This window comes from Rhamphochromis longiceps, linkage group LG14 (assembly GCF_057381845.1).
Source record: "Rhamphochromis longiceps isolate RC_006_pf linkage group LG14, R_longiceps_female_GT1.1, whole genome shotgun sequence".
NCBI classification, from domain to species: Eukaryota; Metazoa; Chordata; class Actinopteri; order Cichliformes; family Cichlidae; genus Rhamphochromis; species Rhamphochromis longiceps.
In genome coordinates, this window is record NC_140570.1 from 9601792 (window position 1) to 9623491 (window position 21700).

A 21700-nucleotide genomic window follows, 5' to 3' on the forward strand; every position below is an offset into this window, starting at 1 on the left:
CACTAAAACCACATTTTGACCCTCAAGCTTGTGGGAAATGTTGGTTCCCACAAGCATAGTCCTCACATAGTGGTATAAGTGTGAACACACACACACATGCACACTCAAGCACTTTCACACACACACACACACACACACAGGAACAAACACAGTATATATAAAGGGCTGGGCGTCGCACTGCCTCTCTCTCTCTGCTTAACAAACACACGTTACAGTAAACTCCTGCCTTCAAACGCACACCAGTCAAACATGCCTGCAGATTACAATGGACGTTGGGAGATGGTGAGCAATGACAACTTTGAGGACATCATGAAAGCCCTCGGTAAGTCACGCTCATGCAACATCTGATACGGCATAGAACGAGACAATTTGGCTTGGCAACTTTCTTTAAAAAACCAACCCAAAAACACACACTGTAGCTTACTGTAGCTCAGTTACAGTGCTGTAATTAAAAGCAGCCAAATAGACAGGAAGGTCTGGGCATGAAATCTAGCATGTGTGTGACAGAAAAGATGAGAGAGCAGCAGCGTGAGAGACAGATGAAGACAGTGGAAAGAGGAAGGGAAAAAAAAGAAGAGTGCTATGGCACTGCTTCATTTCCTCATTGAGCTGCTGTCAGGCCGAGTTAACCTCCACTCTGTGAGCGGTTGCCATCTGTTACGACGCCAAATAAATATTGATTCACTCCTTTCTGCATTTTCATCCTCCACGATCCGCAGAAATGGAAGACAGATTCCGACCCTGGATCAGCCAGCTCGTCAATTTTTTAAAAAGGAGGGGGAAAAAAGGCTCTCCTTCCTTTTTTTTTTTTTTTTGGCGTGTCGTTGATCAGGCCCAGAAACACTTTCATTATTCACGACTCTATCTGCAATTCATAAAACAACCCTCAGTACACTCGGCTCACACGAAATCCAGGAAATCCTCAATGCCTCCGCCTCATTTCCATCCAGCGGATGGGAAAATGACATCCTTATGGAAATGGGTCAAAAATATCATTTAGATGGGTAAATATAGGGACCTCATCTGTAAGAGTGATGGGAAGAAATTGAATTTTCACTTTAGGGCAAATGGGATATGAATATCTAAACGGTCAGGATGGGTGGTTCTCTTTGGCAGAGCCCAAACTGAGCAGGATGGAAAACTCATTTAGGCCTCTTCTGACTGGGAGCAAGGTCATTTTTAAAGGGTAAACAAAACTGTCAAAAGGACCGGCAGGAGAGGAATCATAATAAGTGGCCTGTGGTGTTGTGTGTATTTCTGTTGGATGTGTGCTTTGGGTGTGTGCACGCACACACAAAGACAGGACAGAATATTCTTCACAGACCCACAAAGAGTTGATGCCTCAGCTGACACTGCGTTCACTTTTTGCATCCCTGCATGCTTGCAGACATTGACTTTGCCACCAGGAAGATCGCCGTCCACCTGCATCAGACGAAAGTGATAGTCCAGAATGGAGACAAGTTTGAAACGAAGACCCTTAGCACCTTCCGAAACTACGAAGTCAACTTCACCGTGGGTGAGGAGTTTGAGGAGTACACAAAGGGACTGGACAGCCGAAAGGTCAAGGTAGGACTGAATTTGTTTACTCCTAGAACCTTTAACAAGTGCACCTTGTGTTGAACCAGTGATGCATTAAGCGCTATGTCTTTGTCCTATATTGTGGTGTAACAGACACTAGTTACCTGGGATGGGGATAAGCTGGTGTGTGTTCAGAAGGGGGAGAAAGAAAATCGTGGCTGGAGACACTGGATTGAGGGAGACCTACTACACCTGGTAAGAAAAAATGTGACATGCTGGGAAATTTCCACCATATATTTAGATGTTCTTGTGTTTTGAATCTTTCAAAAGCAGTTAAACTTACTTATTGGAATCTTATCCATTAAGTCAGTTAAATGTCATAACAAAGATAATGAATCACTATCTAAAAAAAAAAAAACACACATGCGGGCTCAGCCTTGTTGTGTAATCTAGACAGACATGTGTTGCACCATGTTGGACTTTAAGTCTGAAGGTCTGTACCCTCTCTTCTAGGAAATCCACGTTCTCGACAAAATCTGCCACCAAGTATTTAAGAAGGCGAAATAACATGGGAATGAAGTTCAACTGCACAAAACCGTCTGCTGTGTCTTTTTTTTAAATGTGATTATGGAGAGCTGCAATAAACTGATGTCACACAACTTTTCTAATTTACTGTGATTTTGATATGATATATTTTGTTTATTAAATGCATACAAAAAGTGAAGTCCAACCTTGCTCATAAATCCAGCACTGGATTAAAAAGTACAGGCTTTTAAACACATAAAGAGTGTATGTTTTATACATTAAAATTAACTTTTATAATTAAAGGTTTCTCTGATATGTAAGTAATGTATGTAATAATGTCTGATGTCTAAACTATAAACAGAGAAATACTAATTATACACGCCAGAATGAATAAAGGAATGCGTCAGAAAATAACGTTCATCTGTTCTTCTGTCAGACAAACGTAAATAAAAGACCAAAATAATAATTTGCTTGGAAATTATTGAGAACCAAATGCGGAGGTAAAAGTGTACAAGTGATGCCGTGTGTTGCCTCTACAGGAAATGCGCAAGAATCCACGTTGGAGGAAGCTGTGTAAATCACACAGCGGCTGAGATATACAGGCTGGAAATTTCTGTCTTCACAAGAAAAGATTTATGCTGTTGCTGAGAAATGTGTTTGAAATGGTGCTCACCCCCAAAAAACAGGAAGCAGCACATATATAAACCTGCATACATACTGTAAAACGGGATACAGTCTATCCCGTATAGCCCACTGTAACTTGTTGAAATATCAACCTTTATATATTTAGTGTTGCATTAATTACTATACCTAATAGTTAAAAAAAATTATTCACAGCTATTGTGAAGCTCTGACAACGAGAAAACCTGTTATAAAATGGTATTTTCTTAACCATATTTATATGTGCAGAACAACTGCTAGCTTAGCTTTCCTAAGTGTGAACATGCAGAGCTAGCATCTTGTTATTGAAGAAATACTAGTCACTTATTTGCACAAACGCCTTTAAAGCTAGCAAAATCTACAAGACGGGTGTTTATACTGAGCCTTGTGGTTCTATATTCGGCTTTATAACGCTGTTGAAAGTTGGGCGTTCAGGCTTATTTTGGAAAATCTGTACCGGAGGTAGTTTTTGAAGCTCCTCGAACTTTCTTACAGAAACTTCCTCCGCTGAGCTCCACAGGCAGGCAGCAGTGAGGCCCGTATTTACAGTGGACAGCACCGCAGAGACTCACCGATGTGCAGCCATGGTAGGTACAACTGAAACACTAAACTGTTTATGTGACTATTCTTTAAGAAAAAAATTATAGTTATTTCGTTTGCAGTTTTTTTAAGGGTGTTTGTCAGCGACATAATAATTGTGACATAATAACTTGGAATAACTTTGTATGTCTTAAACTCTCAAAATGAGACAATGAAAAGGCTGAAAAAAACACTTTTGTCCTTTGGTTGTTGGATATTTTGAACATGCATTCGTAATACTAAATAAGCAGAGTTATGCAAAGACTTGAAAGGACTTGTTGTTATGGAGCAGGCATGCATATAAAATCTGGTATGGGAAGTATCAACAGACACAACCCCACCCTCAAGGTAGCCAAAAACTGAAATCAAACCGCAGCTGAGACACGCTGATTACTGACAAAATTGGATGATTAAAGCTTACTTTAACATATTTTTGCAGCGTTATTATCTCTTTGTCTTTTCACTCTTATTCCACAGCCTCTGAGACTGGACATCAAGCGGAAGCTGACAGCTCGGTCAGACCGGGTGAAGAGTGCGGACCTGCATCCCACTGAGCCGTGGATGGTGGTCAGCCTCTACAGCGGCACCGTGGTGGTCTGGAACCATGAAACACAGGTCACCATCCATCTCTGCACATTTGTACAAAGCCGTTTGATCTCCCCCCTAATCGCTCGTTAAGTGGTTACATGAAATAACCAATCTTTTCATCTTCCTTCATCTGTGCTTTTGATGTCTTTAATGGTGATGTAGTCTGACAGCATGGGGCTTTTTTCTGTGTGTAGACGATAGTGAAAACATTCGAGCTGTGTGATCTGCCTGTAAGAGTGGCCAAGTTCATAGCCAGGAAACACTGGGTCATCACTGGAGCCGTAAGTATTTGAATTCATGTGCACTGCTGATTCAAATCTTTTATTTTTACTGTATGTTTTTTGTGCAAATACCAATACAAATGTGACAGTTTTAAGGTTAAAAAGAATGAGTCTGTTGTGTGTAATGTTGGCTTTGGTAGATGACCCGTTTCTAATTGGCAGAGAAATTCAAATCTCTTTGACTGTCTGCAGGATGACATGCAGGTCCGAGTGTTTAACTACAACACGCTGGAGAGAGTTCACTTGTTTGAGGCTCACTCTGACTACATCCGATGCATCGTTGTCCACCCCACACAGCCATACATCCTCACCAGCAGTGGTAGGAAACTGCCACCGCACATACTCACATAAACACAAATGCTCTCATATAAAATGACCTCATGCATGTAACTTTTTAAACTTTGCAAGCTGTAATCATCATCATCATGTTTTTTCCTGCTTCTTGTTTACTGCCTTTCTACGCTCTTCTCTCCTTGCCTTTTCCCTCACCCCAACCGATCACAGCAGTTGGATGGCCTTTCCGTGTCTGGCTTTTTTTTTGTGATGTGGTGCTACGGTGTGTAAATAAAATTGAATTGAAATTACGTTTCTCGTGTTTCCGTGTTTTTAGATGACATGTTGATCAAGCTGTGGGACTGGGACAGAAAGTGGTTGTGCAGTCAGGTGTTTGAGGGACACACTCACTATGTCATGCAGATTGTCATCAACCCCAGAGATACCAACCAGTTTGCCAGTGCCTCTCTGGACAGGACTATTAAGGTATACACATACGCACACACAAGCACACCTAGCGAATACAGGAAAGTAATTGTGAGAACAGGCAAGGAAGACCGCTGTAAGCCATGAAGAAATGAAAGTGTTTTTCAGTTTAAATGAAGTTAAAGGAGACAAAAAGGAGGAACACACAGGTGTAGTTTCTCTACAGGAGGAAGAAAAGGGGGATTGGTGGTCTTCATTTTGAGAAACACTACTGCTAACAATACAATTTAAGTGAGACAGGAGCAGTAATTTGCTGACATTATTCAGTTGCTCAGTGATAAACAACTCAATTGTTGTACTGTAGGTGTGGCAGCTGGGCTCCAAGACTCCCAACTTTACTCTGGAGGGCCATGAGAAGGGAGTGAATTGTATTGATTACAACAGTGGCGGAGACAAGCCGTACCTCATATCAGGGGCTGATGATCGCCTGGTCAAGATCTGGGATTATCAGGTTATCACAAACACACTAGACTGCTTTTTTCTTCCTTTCTGCACCCTAGGATCAAAACAGTTTATTGCCATAATTATGTGACATCTATTATACAAAACATGCAAAGAGGTACACAAAAACAATAAATACAATAACAACACACTACAGTATTAAGAAAATATTTCCACCATAACCTGTATATAAAAGATGGACATATTACCCACTGTTATTTTCAAGCCTTCAGTTTGATCATTTGTATTTGATTTGATTTGATTTGATTTGTGGATGAAAAGTTTCATGTCTAACTCATCCGCTAACAGTAACTAGCTTGGTTAGCAAGGAGTATCCAAACACTGTACATAGTGCATGACACAGACACAGCTACCTGCTAATTAGGGCTAATATATAAATAAAATATTAGAATTTCACTCAACAAAAAAATGTAATGCAGAGATTTTTGGATGGTCTGATTATCAACACTATAAAAAACACGGTCACTCAAATGGTAACACTGTTATCTTTCCTGCATCAGTGTAACTCCTCTTTCGTCTATAAAAGCAAACATGGAAAATGATGGACAAAAGGCCAAACTCTCATCGCCACTCCAAAATAGATAATCAAGCACTATCAAGTCTTTTGATAGTTTCATATTTGAAGTTAGCTCTCTGAGCCAGCGGTGATGTTGCTGCACTGTATAAAAGTATCCACAATCTACCAGAGTGTGTAAAAATATGAAAAACATGTAGTGCTGACTCAAGGTTAATGACAGCTTCAACTCAAGGAGTCTTTCATCTTTGGTTTCCATCTACAACATTTGGGCAAAGCTGCTTTCAGTTAAGGCGGCTGAGGTGTGTGTGTGCATCAGAGTGTGAAGCACAGATTGCAAATATAGTCTGAAGACGTAACTGAAAGACTCTCAGGTCTGCCTTAAACTGTAGCCAACATTGGTACCCATAGCTGAAATTTCCTTGCCCTGATGAAGTGTTTGTTTTCTTTGGGACTGTTGATAGTGATTCTCATTAGCTAAAAACTAGACACAATTAAGTGCTATCATTATTACTTTGGACATTAGGGGCCTTTGTATTAGATTTTTTTCTATATCTGGTACAATTTATGTATGTACACTGTACATGCTAAAAAGCAAAATAAGAAAAAGGCTTAAAGATAAACACCTTTTATTCTAAATACAGCTAAATCAGGACAGTTAAATAACTCATATGGTTATTATGAATGGAAAGCAAAACCATATCTATGTAACCATTTCTATTTCTGCTGTTCCCATTTAATTTTGCAACAGTAAGAGGTGCATCTGTAGTAGAAGTAAACGTAAGAAGGTGTTATATAGCCATTATATGCAAAGTCGTTGTCCTTCAGCGTTGATATAGTCAATTCACACACGTTCATGTGCATTCATATAAAAAACTTACCACATGTGAAAAGAACAAGAAACAGTGTGTGCTTTATCTCCCTAGAACAAAACGTGTGTTCAGACTCTGGAAGGTCACGCTCAGAATGTGACCTGCGTCAGCTTCCATCCGCAGCTGCCAATCATTCTCACAGGCGCTGAAGATGGTGGGTCAAACATTGGTACATGTTTCTGCTCCCAAATGGGCACGGCATCTTGCTTAAAGTTTGACCTTTTGTCCTTTCCATAGGCACTGTTCGTGTGTGGCACTCCAACACCTACCGGCTGGAAAACACACTCAACTATGGCATGGAGCGGGTGTGGTGCATATGTGGCCAGCCCGGCTCCAACAGTGTGGCTATAGGCTTTGATGAAGGCAGCATCATCATCAAGGTAGTTATATTTGTAGTTTTCTCACAGATTTTCTGAATAGACTTTTTAAGTAGTGGCGTGGTTAAGATTCAGCTGATGATGTAACATCTCCGTCCTCCATTTCTTCATATACCTTTCTCTCTTGTTTCCCTTTATTATTCTTAATCCTTCTTCATCCACTCCCTCTTTGTTTCAGATTGGTCGAGTGGAGCCCGTCATGTCCATGGACTCTAGCGGGAAGGTCATCTGGGCTCGTCACTCTGAAGTGCAGCAGGCCAACCTAAAGGCACTGACAGAGACTGAGATAAGGGATGGAGAGAGGCTCCCTCTGAGTGTGAAAGACCTGGGAAGCTGTGAGATTTACCCCCAGACAATCAGACACAGCCCTAATGGGAGGTAAAGCGCCAGGCTTTGGGTGGAAACAGCATGAGGTTTTGACTAATCTTTCTTTTTCCTCTAACCAAAATATGACCGTTATTAAAGTGTAAATTAGACTTGAACTGGATTTATGTCTAACTGCAGTGTGATTGTGTAATGCCTATGATTGTTTCAGTGCAGGTAAGATAGTGGCAGCCTGCGTGCTCACGGAGTCTTTGGGGTAAAAATCTTAAAGTATAATTTGATAATCATGTGTGTAATTTGTATATTTGCACACTGACAGATTTGTAGTGGTGTGTGGGGATGGGGAGTATATCATCTATACTGCCATGGCTTTGAGGAACAAGAGCTTCGGCTCTGCTCTGGAGTTTATCTGGGCACATGACTCTTCACAGTAAGTCTTTACCTTTACATTAAGGCTCAGCATTTTAGAAAATGTACTTTGTGCTGACTTAGATAAGAAAACCAATATCACACGTATGCTAAATATGCAGAGGCTGATTAGCTCAGAGTAAATACTGGAAACAGTAAACACTGTAAAAAGTTGCAGTTTTATAGGGTGAGTGGTACAGCCCAATTTCCAAAAAAGGTCTGAGGACTGAGTTCATTTTTAGGGAAGACCTAGCTTGTTTCAGCAGTGCAAATCTTAATCTATTTACAGAAGTGTTGCTTGATAGTAAAAGAGTCTAGGTGTGTAAATGGGCCTGTTTGCAAGATAGAACTATCGCCCATTAAAACCATTTGGCTCATTTTGAAATAAGAAATATGAAAAAGGAGGCTCTGTTGAGCAGCTAAATATCTATATTTTACATCAAGAATTGAAATATATTTGGCTTTCAAAAATCTACATCATCAGTTCCCCCCCCCCCCCCCCCCCCCAAAAAAAAAAAAAAAATCACAGAATATTCTTAATGTGATGTAACTCAGGGGTAATAGTAACATCAAATGAATTTAACCTTAAGATAAAATCAGACTTCCTTGATTTAAACCCTGATATGTTGCCTTGTACTTTTTTTTTTTTTACATTTTACACATCGTCCAATTTCAAATCAGTTCAATTTAGTTTTATTTGCTAAATCGCAGTAGCCTTAAGGCTCTTTTGTTATTGTAAGGCCCTACAGCAATACAGCAAAAAGTCCAGTTATCAGACAACCCCCCAGCGAGTAAAGCACTTGGCAACAATCGTAAGGAAATACTCCCTTTTAACAGGAAGAAACCCGGACAATCAGGGAGCGGCAGCCATCTGCTGAGACTGTTTGGGGATAAAGAGAGAGAGAGAGGACAAAAACATGCTGTGAAGAAGAGCCAGAGATTAATAATAACTAATGATTATATGGAGAGTGATTTTTTTAAAAAACAGGATTTAAACTTGCTCATCGAACTGTCAACATAAACCCAAAATATGTACTCGTGAAAATGGTCAAAGGACTGATTAGCCTTACTGTAAGTCCCCTGTGGTCTGGTACATTATCATTATTATTATTATAAATATTGTTATAGGTATGCAGTCAGAGAAAGCAACAGTGTGGTCAAAATATTTAAGAACTTCAAAGAGAAGAAGACATTCAAACCCGAATTTGGAGCTGAAGGTGAGTTTCATGTCACGTTTTTGTTTGAATTTGTTGAATATATTTTTGAGAGCATATGTGTGAGTATCTGTGCCTATGTATTACTATCCTGCATCCCTACAGGCATCTTTGGTGGCTTCCTACTAGGAGTGAGGTCAAACAGCGGCCTGGCCTTTTACGACTGGGAGAGCTCTGAATTGATCCGGCGTATTGAGATCCAGCCTAAACATGTCAGCTATAATCCAATGAGCACTTTATCAGCTTAAATCGATACTAAATTTACTACTGTGGCTTTCTAATAAGAGTTGTTTGTTTTTTTTTAATTGTGTCTTTAGGTCTTGTGGTCTGACTCTGGGGAGCTCGTCTGTATCGCTACAGATGAGTCTTTTTTCGTGCTGCGCTACCTACCAGAGCGAGTGTCCACAGCCCAGGAGTCTAAAGAAGGGGTGACAGAAGATGGGATAGAGGCTGCCTTTGAGGTCAGAGACTCACATGGTTAATTGTCTAGACTATTTAAGTAAAAATTTGACGTCTTAGAAGAATTCTGTTACCTTTTTAGATCATTTTTCAATCTCTTTTATGTCTGTCCTCTTTTTCCTGCTGGTCAGGTGCTGGGGGAGGTCCAAGAGGTGGTAAAGACAGGGGTTTGGGTGGGAGACTGCTTCATCTACACCAGCTCTGTTAACAGACTCAGCTATTATGTAGGAGGAGAGATAATCACCATTGCTCACATGGACAGGTAAACTCACAAATATGTATCTGCAAATCCATTGTTTTTTTTTTCCTTGGCATATTCATAAATGTTCCTGTAATGCTGCAAAATCTGTTGTATGGCTATGAATCCATTTAGTGTCTTATTTCACGTTTTATTTCCACTTGCTATCCAGTAAATTCAAAACTACAGACAGTCTTTCTTTGGTGTAGGACGATGTATCTGCTGGGCTACATCCCGAAGGATGACCGTCTCTACCTCGGAGACAAGGAGCTGAACGTTATCAGCTATTCGCTGCTGCTTTCTGTGCTAGAATATCAGACAGCTGTCATGAGGAAGGACTTCAGCACTGCTGACAAGGTTCTACCCACGATTCCCAAGAAGCAGCAGACCCGTGTAGCCCGCTTCTTGGAGAAACAGGTATGTTTGCATGCCAGCTTTTACCTTGAAAATCCATCTTTGTGCTTCTCTTGCTCCTTTGGCTGAGTAAAAATTCAGGACTTGGACGAATGCATAATTTACAGAACATGAGGCAGCCAGATGGTGTGATACCTCTGGGCAGAATTTCTGTGTGTTTCTTATAAAACATATTTATCATGCAAGGGTTTTGGCTTCTCACGCAGTCACTTTTCCCCTATTCATATTGCTTCATATATCTAGCCTCTACTGCTGGCCATCACAACGAGTGAGAAAGGATAATATACAGAATATAGACTAATGACATTGTTATTTTGTGCTGTGTAGGGCTTTAGGCAGCAGGCCCTCGCTGTGTCCAATGACCCAGAGCATAAGTTTGAACTTGCTCTGCAGCTGGGAGAGCTCAAGACAGCCTATCAACTGGCCCTGAAAGTGGAGGTGAGAGCCTGGACAATTTCTATAGCTACTAAATGTTAGCGGCTATGTAAGGATGTCTTTAGACACTGTGCTACTCTGAGCTAAATGCTAAAGTTAGCTAAAGCTACAGAGTGGAATAGTTGTGTGGTGTATATTCACATAAATAAATCAATGATTATTGGTTTTGTTTTTTAATCAACAGCTGTGTAATTTGATGCATAATGTGCGCAGAATCAGTTATTTCCCCTATACAAGCCTGAGAGTGTGAGTCACAGACCCGGTGTCCCTTATTTAGTAACCGCTTTACAGTGTTTTGTTGTCGAGGTTCATGCCTTTCGTCCTGAGATAATCCGCTCTCCTGTCTCTTTGGCACCTCTGCTCGCGGGGGCCGAGTCAGTCAGAACAAAAATGGAAGCAGCTGGCAGAGCTTGCAACTACAAAGTGCCAGTTTAGCTTGGCTCAGGAGTGTCTCCACCAAGCTCAGGATTATGGGGGATTATTGCTTCTGGCCACCACTTCAGGCAACGTTGACATGGTGGGCCAACTGGCTGAGGGGGCAGAGAGAGATGGGAAGACCAACGTGGCCTTCCTCACCTACTTCCTGCAGGGGAGGTTAGTGCGTCAGGGGTAAAGAGCACAAAGGAGGTTTTTAAACTGACTTATGTGTTTAAACTTTATTCTTTTTTTCTGTCACCACCATCTTTGTTTTTTTGTACTTGCTCAGAGTGGACAAATGTCTGGACCTTTTGATCAAAACAGATCGACTGCCAGAAGCTGCATTCCTGGCAAGAACATATGTGCCCAGCCATGTCTCAAGGTAATGCTGCTTCTAATGAATACCTAACATATGTCCAAGTGTAACACTCTTTGCCTGTGGGCCTATCTGTTTGTGTCCTGAAGAACCTCTGCATGTATCACTTGGTGTGCCTGTTTTCCTCCCAGCTGTTGAAATAATTACTAGTCTGAATCAGAGTTTTTAGAAAAATGTTCTTTCTTATTAATTAGAATTTCTATAATATATTATGCATCACTGTGGCGATGTGTGTGCCTCTCTTCCTTCAGGGTGGTGAAACTCTGGAAGGAGAGTCTTTCCAAGGTCAACCAGAAGGCAGCAGATGCTCTGGCTGACCCCAGCCAGTACACCAACCTGTTCCCTGGCTTCCAGCAAGCCCTGCTGGCTGAGCAGTACCTGAAGGAGACTCATGTCGGGGTCAGACCTGCTTCAGAATACCCTCTCATTACGGTCAGTGCGAGAGTCAGTCGAACTGTATTTTCAAAGTTAAATCAGCATCTAAGATTTTTTGCATTTTCTGCAAAGCTCGTTGGACTATAGCTGTTCATACTTTGAACATAAGTTAAGAGTCTGAGATCCCACTTTTCCCATTTCTTTGGTTCTTTAGCCAAATGAAGAGCGCAGTCTTCTGGAGGAATCAGCAGGTTTTAGACCTAAAGGAGAAATCACTGACTCAGAGGTGAGAGCACAGTCTTCATCTCTACTCATGCTCATTCAGTCAGTGCAGTCAAACAGGCTGCTCCTGTGTGTCAATAAGTGCCTAAGCTACTCTAAATGTCACAGCAGCATACCAGTCTTTTTTAATTTCCTTCCATGGTATCTTGACTACAGTGTAATATCCTAACCTAATATGTGTTTTTAGGGTAACAATATAAGCTAATGGATGATAACAAAAATGAAAAAGATTTGTAATGGTTCACTGTGAGAAGCGAAAAAAACCCATTCAAATTTACCACTGATTCAGCTCCTTTCACACTTGACTGTTCTCTTTCATGCACCACGTCTGGCACATGGTGCATGAAAGAGAACAGTGTTGCTCCTTCTGTAAAACTTAAATGTAGTATCCAAATTTTAAAAAAGATATAACTTAAACAGATAATTAAAGCCAGCGGTTGAGCAAACACTGCAACTCCTTTTCTGAATTTGATCGTTCTGTGTTTTCTTTAAAGCAAGGGGCAGAGAGCATTAGTGAGGCCACCAGTGTGCCAGCAGTAACAGAAAGTAAATATTCAAAAGTTGCAGTAGTGGAGGAGGACACTTCAGTAAAACAAGAGTCGACTGATCCCGTTTCAGCAAGTGAAGTAGAATCTGTCCTGAGAGGAGCAGACCCTTTTCCTACTGCTGCTACAGAAGAACAAGCAGTGTCAGAATCAGGCGAGTTTAAAGCAGTGGAGGTGGGCACTAAAGCAGACACTCTAGTCTCTGTAGAGGAAATCACCAGGATGCCTGATGAGGAGGCCGAGATGGTACAGCTCAGTCCTGTGGAAGATGTCAGGTCATGTATGAAGAAAGACGTTCAGGAATTATCTTCAGAAACTGAAGCTCCACCTGCTGTTTGTGCTTCTGAAACAGAAACCACTCTAACAACACAAGAAGCGCCAAATGAGGCATTAGCAGCTGAGGATGTCCTGGTTAGCGCTGGTCTGACGGTCGATAATGAAGTTACGTCCGAGCCTATAGCACCTGGGGAAATGATCATTCATCAAGATCTGGAAAAAGATGGGATCGCCTCAGAAGTTCCAGGTTCAATGGGTGGAGCAGCAGAAACAGAAGAGACTCCTGTTACGTGCGAACTTGTTCCAGAAACAGCACCTTCACACACAGCAGTGGAGGAGCTCATCTCTTTTGAAACCGCAGATGTTCCAGCGCTGGACGCAGCTGTCCAGATTTTACCGGAGCTGACCCTGGATCCTCTGCTAGACTTGCTTGAAGATGCAGCGCCAGTACTGAAGCCTGTCCCAGCACAAGAACGAGAACAAGAGAAACAAACTGGAGAACTTCCAGTAAAGCCTCCTGTTATTCACAAGGCTGAGCCAGAGGTTTTAGCCCTCACTGTAGCTCATGCAGAAGGCCATGCAGCAGAAGAGGAAGGTCCTGAAAGACCTGAGGTACTGCCAGAGGACCTCGAGGCAAATGATGAGGTAAACAATGGTTTATAAGTTTGTTACACTAATATTGCTATGAATGTTAAATCCAGAATCGTTTTGCCTTACACCTGTAGGCTCTGGATGATCTGGACAACTTTGACCTGGAGGATATTGACACCACAGATGTCAACCTAGATGAAGAGTTCCTGGGTGAATAGAAACTAGCCTTTCACAAGCCATTTTTTTCTGTTCAGTGATGCGAGTTTCATAAATCAAAACAATTAAGACTGAAGTGAATATTATTAGGCATTTTGCGTTCTTAGTTCTGGCCTAAACCCTTATCCAAACACGACAAAAAACAGCCTCCCAACTGCCCAGATCCCAGACTAATTGAACACAATGGAATAAGCCCAACCCACCTACCTTGCAGCCCACAAATCCCAAAGTATCTGCTCTCGATGCACGATGCCAGACACCGTGAAAACCCTTAGGAAGCCCGTCTATGCTTCAGTGGGACAGAGCTGTTTTGCTGGTTTCCAGCCACAACTCTGATGAGACCAGGCTGTATTTTAACACTATCTGCATATGCAGTGTATTAAAGCCAAAAATGTACTGACAGACAAATAGGCATTTCTTCATTGTTGCTAGCGTGCCTTTATGATTTTATTTTAAATGGTTTGTATCTTTAAATAAATACTTTGGGGTTTGCTGTGTCTCAAATCTAAGTGCTTCACGCTTTACTTGCTGACAGAAACATAGCCTTCATAGGAAAGAATCGCAATACCTCTCCCACAAGCATCACAGCATTTTATCAGACTCCAAATTACCATTGCACCGGTTCAATGTGAGTTAAATGTTCCGCATGCCATTCCACTTTATGCATTGTCTTAAATGATAAAGTCATAATTTTATTTCTAAGCTTATTAAATGATCAAAAACATACAAAATGTTGCTGTTGTTAGTGTGTTTAACATGGTTTTCTGCTTCCTTTGTTTGAAATAAAAACTGCATGCTACTGTGACTGTTTTCTTGGCGAGTAAATTAAAGGAGCTTCCACAGTCTCTAATATAATTCCAATAACATGACACTCAAGTACAAAGGCTGTATTTATTTTATGTACATGATATAAGCAGACATGAAGCTTGATTCAAAGAACCACACTGACAATTTCTCCGCATAACAAACAAACATCTTAAAGTATCTCACAAGACGTTGCAGCCAACTCTTCAAATTGTTGGTTGTGATGTGAAAAGGTTTCCTTTGGAGAAGCATATTTTACTCTTGGCCCAACACAAAAACAACAAACTGTCATATTTTATACATGAGAGGCAGGATTTCCAGACGTTCTGTATAGCATTTCTCTATTGAGGTATGGACCAATCATGAAGCAGAGCCCTCAACAGCAGTCTGTTCATAGGCCTGCAGAGCCAGCTCGATGTAGCCCGACCTTTGGGAGTCCCTCTGGGCATAGATCTGAAGGGGCACACGTGAGTAAATAGAAAAAGAAAAGAGATCAATTACACTAAAGTGCAGTCAAAGTGCAATCACAGTATTAATAGTATTATTACTGGACGTAGTAAACACAGCTAAGATTGGGTTTCGAAATCAACTGTGACTAAATGAGAGGCCTTGAATGTAGAAGACAGACACACACCCACACCTCCTGCCGCTAACCTTTCACATTAAATGGTTGTCATTCTCAGTGTCTCTCCCCCTTACTTCAAGGCTGAAGGCCTGTGAGAACAAATAAGACCTGATGTATCCTGGACCTGGTCCCTCTATTCCCACTTTAGAGTAAAAACCCAAACGTCTAATGCAGGAAACAGCCTAGATTTGACCTCTTAACAGCTATACTGACTCCTGATTCGCCTTGAACATCCAGGAATACCATTTATATAAACTAGATCAAATAGCAATACGTTAAACAGACTTCAAATGAACTCAAGTGCCAAACAGAGATACAAATCGGCACACTGTTTGTCACAGTTCAACTACCTTAAGCAGGTCGGTGCCTGTGGCCTGTTGGCTGGCAGCTTCCCGGGCTGACTCACTGTGGGGGTGGACCATGTGGAACAGAGACACGAGGCTTACAGCATCCTGGAGCCTGGAAACACCAACACACACACTGAAGGCTCAGATCAGAGCTTTTGCCAGCAGGTACAATGAGTACATACTCAATGTAACTCAATTCTAAAATAATGCAAATGCTTAAAAAAAACTCACAGCTCTCTTTTTAGCATGTCCACTATGAGCCCATCCACCCTACGAACACTGACTAGGTACCAGGCCATGCCTCCGAAGTGTCTGGTGGACCGCAGCAGATCATATTTGCCATGCTTGTCCAAGTCCTCATATGTGGCTGTGTGTACCTAGACACAAAACACATTAAATGAATACAGACCTTGATGATTTAGCTCATTTGTAATTAATCAGCACAACACTCATTATGCACATTTTTTCACTTCATATCAAATGAAGCAGAGAACATATAAAAAGACAGAAAATTTCACAGCATAACAAGTTCTAGATAGAGTTTACAGATCTCAGTGCAGCCAACGATGAGGTCAAAATACCACAAGGTCACTGGTATTTTACCTTGATGTATTCTGAAGAGTCTGGTTCAAACTGGACGAGGCACAAGTCCAACACATCCTCATGGCGGTCCTGGGAAAACACCAACTAATGAAGAGAAAGAGGTTTAAGTGGGTAACAGTGTACTGAGGAAAACCCTCCAGACACAATGACAATGAACAACATGAGGTGATGATCAGTTGTCAGTCATGGTTAATAGCAGTTTTTTAAATGGACAGAATAATGTGTAGATCATGATATTATCACAACACTTCACTCGTGATATTTTGTGATTTTAAACATTTTGTGATATGCTGAGTTCTGCAATAACATATACTGCGATTTATCTGCAAATTATGGCCTCCAGTGATAAACTTAATCTTATTAATTAAAACAAATGTTGACAAGGTTTTCAGTCTCTTCCACTTGAATGACTTTTATTGTTAGGCACACAGGTGGACCGACATTGTCATTAAAACCTGTCGTAAATGCAGCACCCACCTGTCAAACTGTTTGTATCACATTCTAGTCAAACAACTGAATGCAAATGTGTGAACCATTACATACATTTAGAATATGAGACAGCAGTCACCGCTCCTCTGAGACAAAATGAGCCATATTAATCACATATGACTCCACTGCCTGCGACTTAATGTAACCCTTTGTGTTCTACACTAACTTTCCTCGGCCTTACAGTTCACTCCTCTGTACAGCCTAGACAGGGCTGCATCTGTGATAAAACACTGTGACAGTGTCACATATCTCATTCCAGTGGCTTCAGCATGTACCCTATTCTCTTAGCTCACCGTTAACTGTGAGGTAGGTTTCTCATTTCATTCCAGGCCAACTTTCGGGATCAAAAAAGTTTTACTGAATTGAATCGTGATAAGTAGGTCAAGTGTTAGTTGTTTTTTGACTGATCTGATTTAACATGAGGTATTTCAGGATAGCGGTGCATGAGACAACTCCTCACGTTTGTAACATTCTCAGAGTATTTCACTTGCATACTGCACCTTTATCCCGGGCTTGTTACAAAAGTAAAAAACAAACAAACATATTTTTCATCTTAATGCAGATGGTGCTTTTCTCATTTCTTTCTCTGATGCCCATTTGTTTAATGAACGTTCCTCCTGCATGCTGACAATCATCATAGCTGACCTGGCTAGGAAAACCCCACAGCACCCTCTGGTGGACTACAAAAGGAACTGATTTTACCATTCTGGTACTTAAAAGTTAATTTGTATCTGCAATTTAAATAATAAACTAAAATTTGGTGCCCATGTATGGATACAATGTATCCACGGTAATGCTATACAAGCAGCAATATTCTGAAATACATGAAGTTTGGAAAATGGGGTCCAAACAAGAGTTTTCCCTTGTTAGCCCTGTTAATAGAACATCAGTGTAAACAAGGATTATGCTGACTGTGTGTAAATAAAAAAACAACTTTAAAAAGTAAAGTAGATTACATCAACACATTTTATATCAGAGCAAACATGAGCTACATACTGGGGGAAAATAAATAAATAAAATAAATAAATAAATCACAGATCCAACAAATCACAATAATGGCTAATAGTGTTCAGCAAACTGTGACGATGAGCCCAGCATGCAGAATAAAACGACGCTGGAACAGGCAGACATAAATGGAAGGCAACCATTATTAAACATATTAACTACAGCAGTTCAAGGCCAAGTATCTGCTGTTGGCCAGCACCACACTCTAGTGTAACACTTTCAGCACATGATGTTTTCACTGCGACCAATAAAAAATAAAAGGGAACAACTCATGGGCATAAAATGAAGCCTTTGTCTACAGAAGGCTGCTGCCGCTTATAAAACCTGAGCTCTGTAAAAGATGCATCGAAGGAGTTTTATGGAATATCATTTAAAAAGAAAGAGAGGTAGGAGAATTCTTAGGTCCTACCTTGAGGTTCTCCTCTTTGAACAGAAGTGGTGCAGTGAGCTTGCGTCCCTCCTTAGGGAAGTAGACCTGGATAAGTCGGTCTCTCTCTTCCCAAGTGGCCTTCCTAAGGATTCCATTAGGTTCCCGTACAACTATGAATCTCTCCTGTTGAAAAGACATACAGAATATATATATGGTATATTTTAGTAACATTCTTGAATCCAAAGCTAAATCAAATTGGTGAGTTTTAGGCAATTAGGGGTAGGGCTAGGCCATATCATACCGTTCACGGTAATACCGGTATAATGTTGGGCAACGATAAGAAAATGAAATATCGCGATAGAATATGGGTGAAACGCACATGCGCAGTGCCTTTGTTTTCATATGGCGGAAAAAGCATGGCAGTGACGGAGAATAAGAAGGGCGAAAGCGGGTTGTTGAATGAAACGAATGAACCAGAATTTGTTTGTAAAAATGCTGCAACTTCAGTGATGTGGAACTGGTTTAGCTTTCGTCCGTCAGATACACAACAAAGCACTATTTTTGGTAGAGCATGCTAGCGGGCCGCCGTTATTACCTTGTTTTTTGGAAAATACGGCACACTTAAAATCAATCCTTTGCTTTTTCTGAAAGTCGACAATCCCGTGTGCCTTATGTATGAATTCTGGTTGTGTTTACTGACCTTGAAACGATTTTATGTGGTACACGGCGCTCGAACATCGGTCAAATGTTTTAGTACGACTTTGCTAAGCTACGAACCCACACCGTTGGATGGATTGTCGGAGCATTATGGCTATCGTAGGCAGGAGCCTCGCGGAGTGATACGTACTGTGCTTCAACATAATATTACCGTATTGTGTGTGTATAACCTCTTTTTAAGTTTTGTGGATATTATACATGATTATGCTGAGGATATGTCAGCTAATTTCCACTGGAAATGCCTTTTGGTTAAACTGTCAGCGAGGAATTTGCACTGTTAAACTTTAATGCACATAAAAAACAGCTGCTTGTTTAAGTGAAAATACATTGATGTTTTTTTATTTGCACTAATAAAGTTGTGGAGTTGTAAAGTATTTTGTCTAGTGTCAATTATATCATTATTGCACATTTTCAAATGTATATTGTGATAAATATTTTTGGTCATATCACCCTGCTCTAATTAGGGGCATAGAGATGTATATATTATGGAAGCTCACGTCAGTCAGGACCCCTATAATAAAAAGCCTGTATTTTATATATGGCAGTCTGGCACAGAGCAGGTACCAATAAAAGCAATAGTGATGGTGACTAAATGAGAAGCAGCATGAAAAGATGAGCTGGGGTGGAAGTGGATTGCAAAGTCACTTGCAGATATGATGCAAATGTAGCTTAAAGCAAATAAAACGGAGCATCCTATACGAGAGTCGCACGTTGGATATGTGGAAGGGTAACTACTGCTCTGCCAGGACTGCGGCTGATCGACTTGTGGAAGCCAACTAATACCCACTTAAGCACACACACACACACACACACACACACACACACAAAGCAAGATGTGTGTACCCTGTGTGGAATATTATAGGTGATGTCTGTAAAGGCGTATTTAGCTGTGTCCATGCCATCCAGGATCTTATCCTCACAGAGCACATCGCTGATGGGCTTCCTCTCTTGTAACACAAGGGGCATCTGCAGCAGCTTTTTAGCTCGCTCTTTGGCTAACTCGACTGCCTAGAATCACAAAAAAAGGATTGGATGAAACAAAAGCAACACCAACATATGTAAGAATGTATGCGATCAAAAGGGGTGGACTCTGTAACACTTCAACAGGGCACCTGTTCCAGCTGTTCATCCGTCATGAGTTTATACGTGGGTGGCTTCAGCTCCTGCTTAATTGGTCGGTACACTTTCTGCAGGTCCAGGCCTGTAATCCTGGTGAGGATGTCCTGTACAGCTGAATCGGTGAATTGGGGCTTTGCATGGTCTGTAGCAGCTGCAGAGAAAGACATACTAGTTAATGAGTTAAATAATTTACAAAGTCTGGCTTGGTGACAGTTATGTTTAACTGTAGATTGTTTACTTTCCAGACGAAGTTAGCTTGTATAGCATCATTCATTGGGATTAGCAAGCATCGACTATACTGGCCAACACCTCCAAATACAGCGGCTTGTAAAAGAAGCTAAGCCTTTACATGCTGCACATAGGTGCCGAAAGGCAGAGCGACAATAAAGCGTCCGTGAGCGTTTGTCACCGGCACCCCAACTGCTGAGCCCAACGAGCTACAAGGTCAGCGTTACAGCGAAGAAGAAGCCTGAGCTGCAGTCATGTTACCAGCAATAAAACGCACCTTTATCTTGCGTTTCACTACAAAAAGTCCTCGCGCCAGACCTCATCAGTATCTGTTTGCTGCTTTGCACATTTTTCACCCCAGAGCAGCTCCGCAACAAGCACCGTGCAGTACCGAGGGCCGCCATCTTTGTTATTACCTCATCTGTGCGACAGGACCTTTCAACCCTCGCCCCCAAGTGATCATGGGATATGTAGTATGTTTACACAACGCTACGAAAAATAAAATAAAATCACCTGTATTTGTTTGTTGCTTTCTCATAGCTTGCGCAGTTTAAATTAATAATAATTAAGCAATTTAAAACTATTTTTTCTTTCGAGTGTTAAACTGTGGCTGTTTAAAAAAAAAGAGAAGCTTTTTTAATTTGTTGTTTTTGGGTACTTCATTTTTTTGGTAATGTATTGATATTTAGAACTTGTCTACAACAAAACTTCATTGTAGAATATTAAAAAAGTTAATTCCATTAAAAGATAATCTCAGTGAAAATATCCACCAGGTGGCACTGTGCTGCCACATGCGATTAGTCCCTTATGAAAGCGTTCACTTGTGACCTTAGTGTGGGCACTGGAAAATAATTCATTTTCAAAAATGTCGTACCATTGTATCAGATTTTCAAAGACCTTTTTTTCTTGTTTTTTGTTCCTCTTGTGCGGATTAACTTTGGGTAGCCCACACACATTCCTAACTTGCCATTACAGCGTGTTCTTGAATTGTCTGATAACTGGATAATCTGTCTGGATGATAAATTACACACTCTTCTTACAGCGAAAAACATATGCTACATTTTTTTCTATGTAAAGATAGGTCTGTCTCAAAAAATACCCATTGGGTGTTTTGAACTTTGTCCTATTTAACACCAAGTTTGTGCAGTGTGGGACTAAAAGAATTAAGTGTAGCTATAAAACGCTAGACGGTCAAGACTGTTTTTTTTCTCTTTCCCACTTTTTGAAACATTTTTTTAAAGAATATGAAAAGATTTAAGAAATTCTGTTATTTTAACAGACTTTAACGGTGAAAAAAATAGTGTAATATGTTTAAACAAAAAAAGTTGTCGATGACTTTATAGCTTCAAGAAAATGCATGCTTTCAAATATTTACAATATTAAGAACGAGCAAAAACTGTACAGTGGTGTTTTACACTTTTTTCTTACTTCAGCTTAACTGAGACAGTGTGGGAAAATGTGGAAAAGTGTTGCGAGTAAAAAGGATGAAAGTTTTGCTTAATGCGGTTGAAAATGCCCTTGAACGGTGGAGCATTTTAGTCACTTGCCCTCTCGAGTATGAGAGGGCAATTAAGGGCAAGTGAGTCAGTTGCTGACACACAAAAAATCAAACCACATGTTATCAACGCTGTATAGACACTCCAGCCTTGACTTAAAAATAAGCAGTGTCTATTGGCCAACCGGAAAAA

The 21700-nt window shown here is 40.8% G+C and overlaps 3 protein-coding genes across 3 annotated transcripts; 2 read left to right on the plus strand and 1 right to left on the minus strand.

Annotated features, from left to right (window-relative positions):
* The first annotated feature begins 195 nt into the window (after nucleotides 1-195).
* LOC146653549 (retinol-binding protein 2-like) lies at nucleotides 196-2485 on the plus strand. The gene is made up of 4 exons (XM_085379641.1): nucleotides 196-322; nucleotides 1388-1566; nucleotides 1672-1773; nucleotides 2032-2485. Exons 1-4 carry the CDS (start codon nucleotides 250-252, stop codon nucleotides 2083-2085), a joined length of 408 nt encoding a protein of 135 aa, XP_085235767.1. The 5' UTR covers nucleotides 196-249; the 3' UTR covers nucleotides 2086-2485.
* A 735-nt stretch (nucleotides 2486-3220) lies between these two features.
* On the plus strand, nucleotides 3221-14447 carry LOC146653550 (coatomer subunit beta'-like). Its single transcript, XM_085380017.1, has 22 exons — nucleotides 3221-3290; nucleotides 3760-3897; nucleotides 4065-4151; nucleotides 4344-4470; nucleotides 4762-4910; nucleotides 5215-5361; nucleotides 6813-6912; nucleotides 6996-7138; nucleotides 7314-7513; nucleotides 7779-7889; nucleotides 8996-9084; nucleotides 9187-9293; nucleotides 9399-9542; nucleotides 9672-9802; nucleotides 9988-10195; nucleotides 10520-10630; nucleotides 11007-11221; nucleotides 11334-11426; nucleotides 11672-11852; nucleotides 12010-12081; nucleotides 12572-13543; nucleotides 13624-14447. The coding sequence occupies exons 1-22, from the start codon at nucleotides 3288-3290 to the stop codon at nucleotides 13705-13707; spliced, it is 3612 nt and encodes a 1203-aa protein (XP_085236143.1). The 5' UTR covers nucleotides 3221-3287; the 3' UTR covers nucleotides 13708-14447.
* A 135-nt stretch (nucleotides 14448-14582) lies between these two features.
* mrps22 (mitochondrial ribosomal protein S22) lies at nucleotides 14583-20430 on the minus strand. The gene is made up of 8 exons (XM_085380018.1): nucleotides 20290-20430; nucleotides 19778-19935; nucleotides 19509-19673; nucleotides 17988-18131; nucleotides 16085-16168; nucleotides 15713-15858; nucleotides 15485-15593; nucleotides 14583-14962 (listed from the first exon to the last, which is right to left on the minus strand). The coding sequence occupies exons 1-8, from the start codon at nucleotides 20414-20416 to the stop codon at nucleotides 14870-14872; spliced, it is 1026 nt and encodes a 341-aa protein (XP_085236144.1). The 5' UTR covers nucleotides 20417-20430; the 3' UTR covers nucleotides 14583-14869.
* Nucleotides 20431-21700: the final 1270 nt, after the last annotated feature.

Excerpts from the sequence above, each read along its gene's own strand:
- LOC146653549 (XM_085379641.1), top strand. The coding sequence starts at position 250 with ATGCCTGCAGATTACAATGGACGTTGGGAGATGGTGAGCAATGACAAC. Across the intron at positions 323-1,387 it reads GGACATCATGAAAGCCCTCG|ACATTGACTTTGCCACCAGG; the intron begins GTAAGTCACGCT and ends GCATGCTTGCAG. Across the intron at positions 1,567-1,671 it reads TGGACAGCCGAAAGGTCAAG|ACACTAGTTACCTGGGATGG; the intron begins GTAGGACTGAAT and ends GTGGTGTAACAG.
- LOC146653550 (XM_085380017.1), top strand. Across the intron at positions 4,911-5,214 it reads CTCTGGACAGGACTATTAAG|GTGTGGCAGCTGGGCTCCAA; the intron begins GTATACACATAC and ends GTTGTACTGTAG. Across the intron at positions 11,853-12,009 it reads CAGAATACCCTCTCATTACG|CCAAATGAAGAGCGCAGTCT; the intron begins GTCAGTGCGAGA and ends TTGGTTCTTTAG.
- mrps22 (XM_085380018.1), bottom strand. The coding sequence starts at position 20,416 with ATGGCGGCCCTCGGTACTGCACGGTGCTTGTTGCGGAGCTGCTCTGGG. Across the intron at positions 18,132-19,508 it reads CCTATAATATTCCACACAGG|GAGAGATTCATAGTTGTACG; the intron begins GTACACACATCT and ends TCTTTTCAACAG. Across the intron at positions 15,859-16,084 it reads ACTCTTCAGAATACATCAAG|GTACACACAGCCACATATGA; the intron begins GTAAAATACCAG and ends TTTTGTGTCTAG.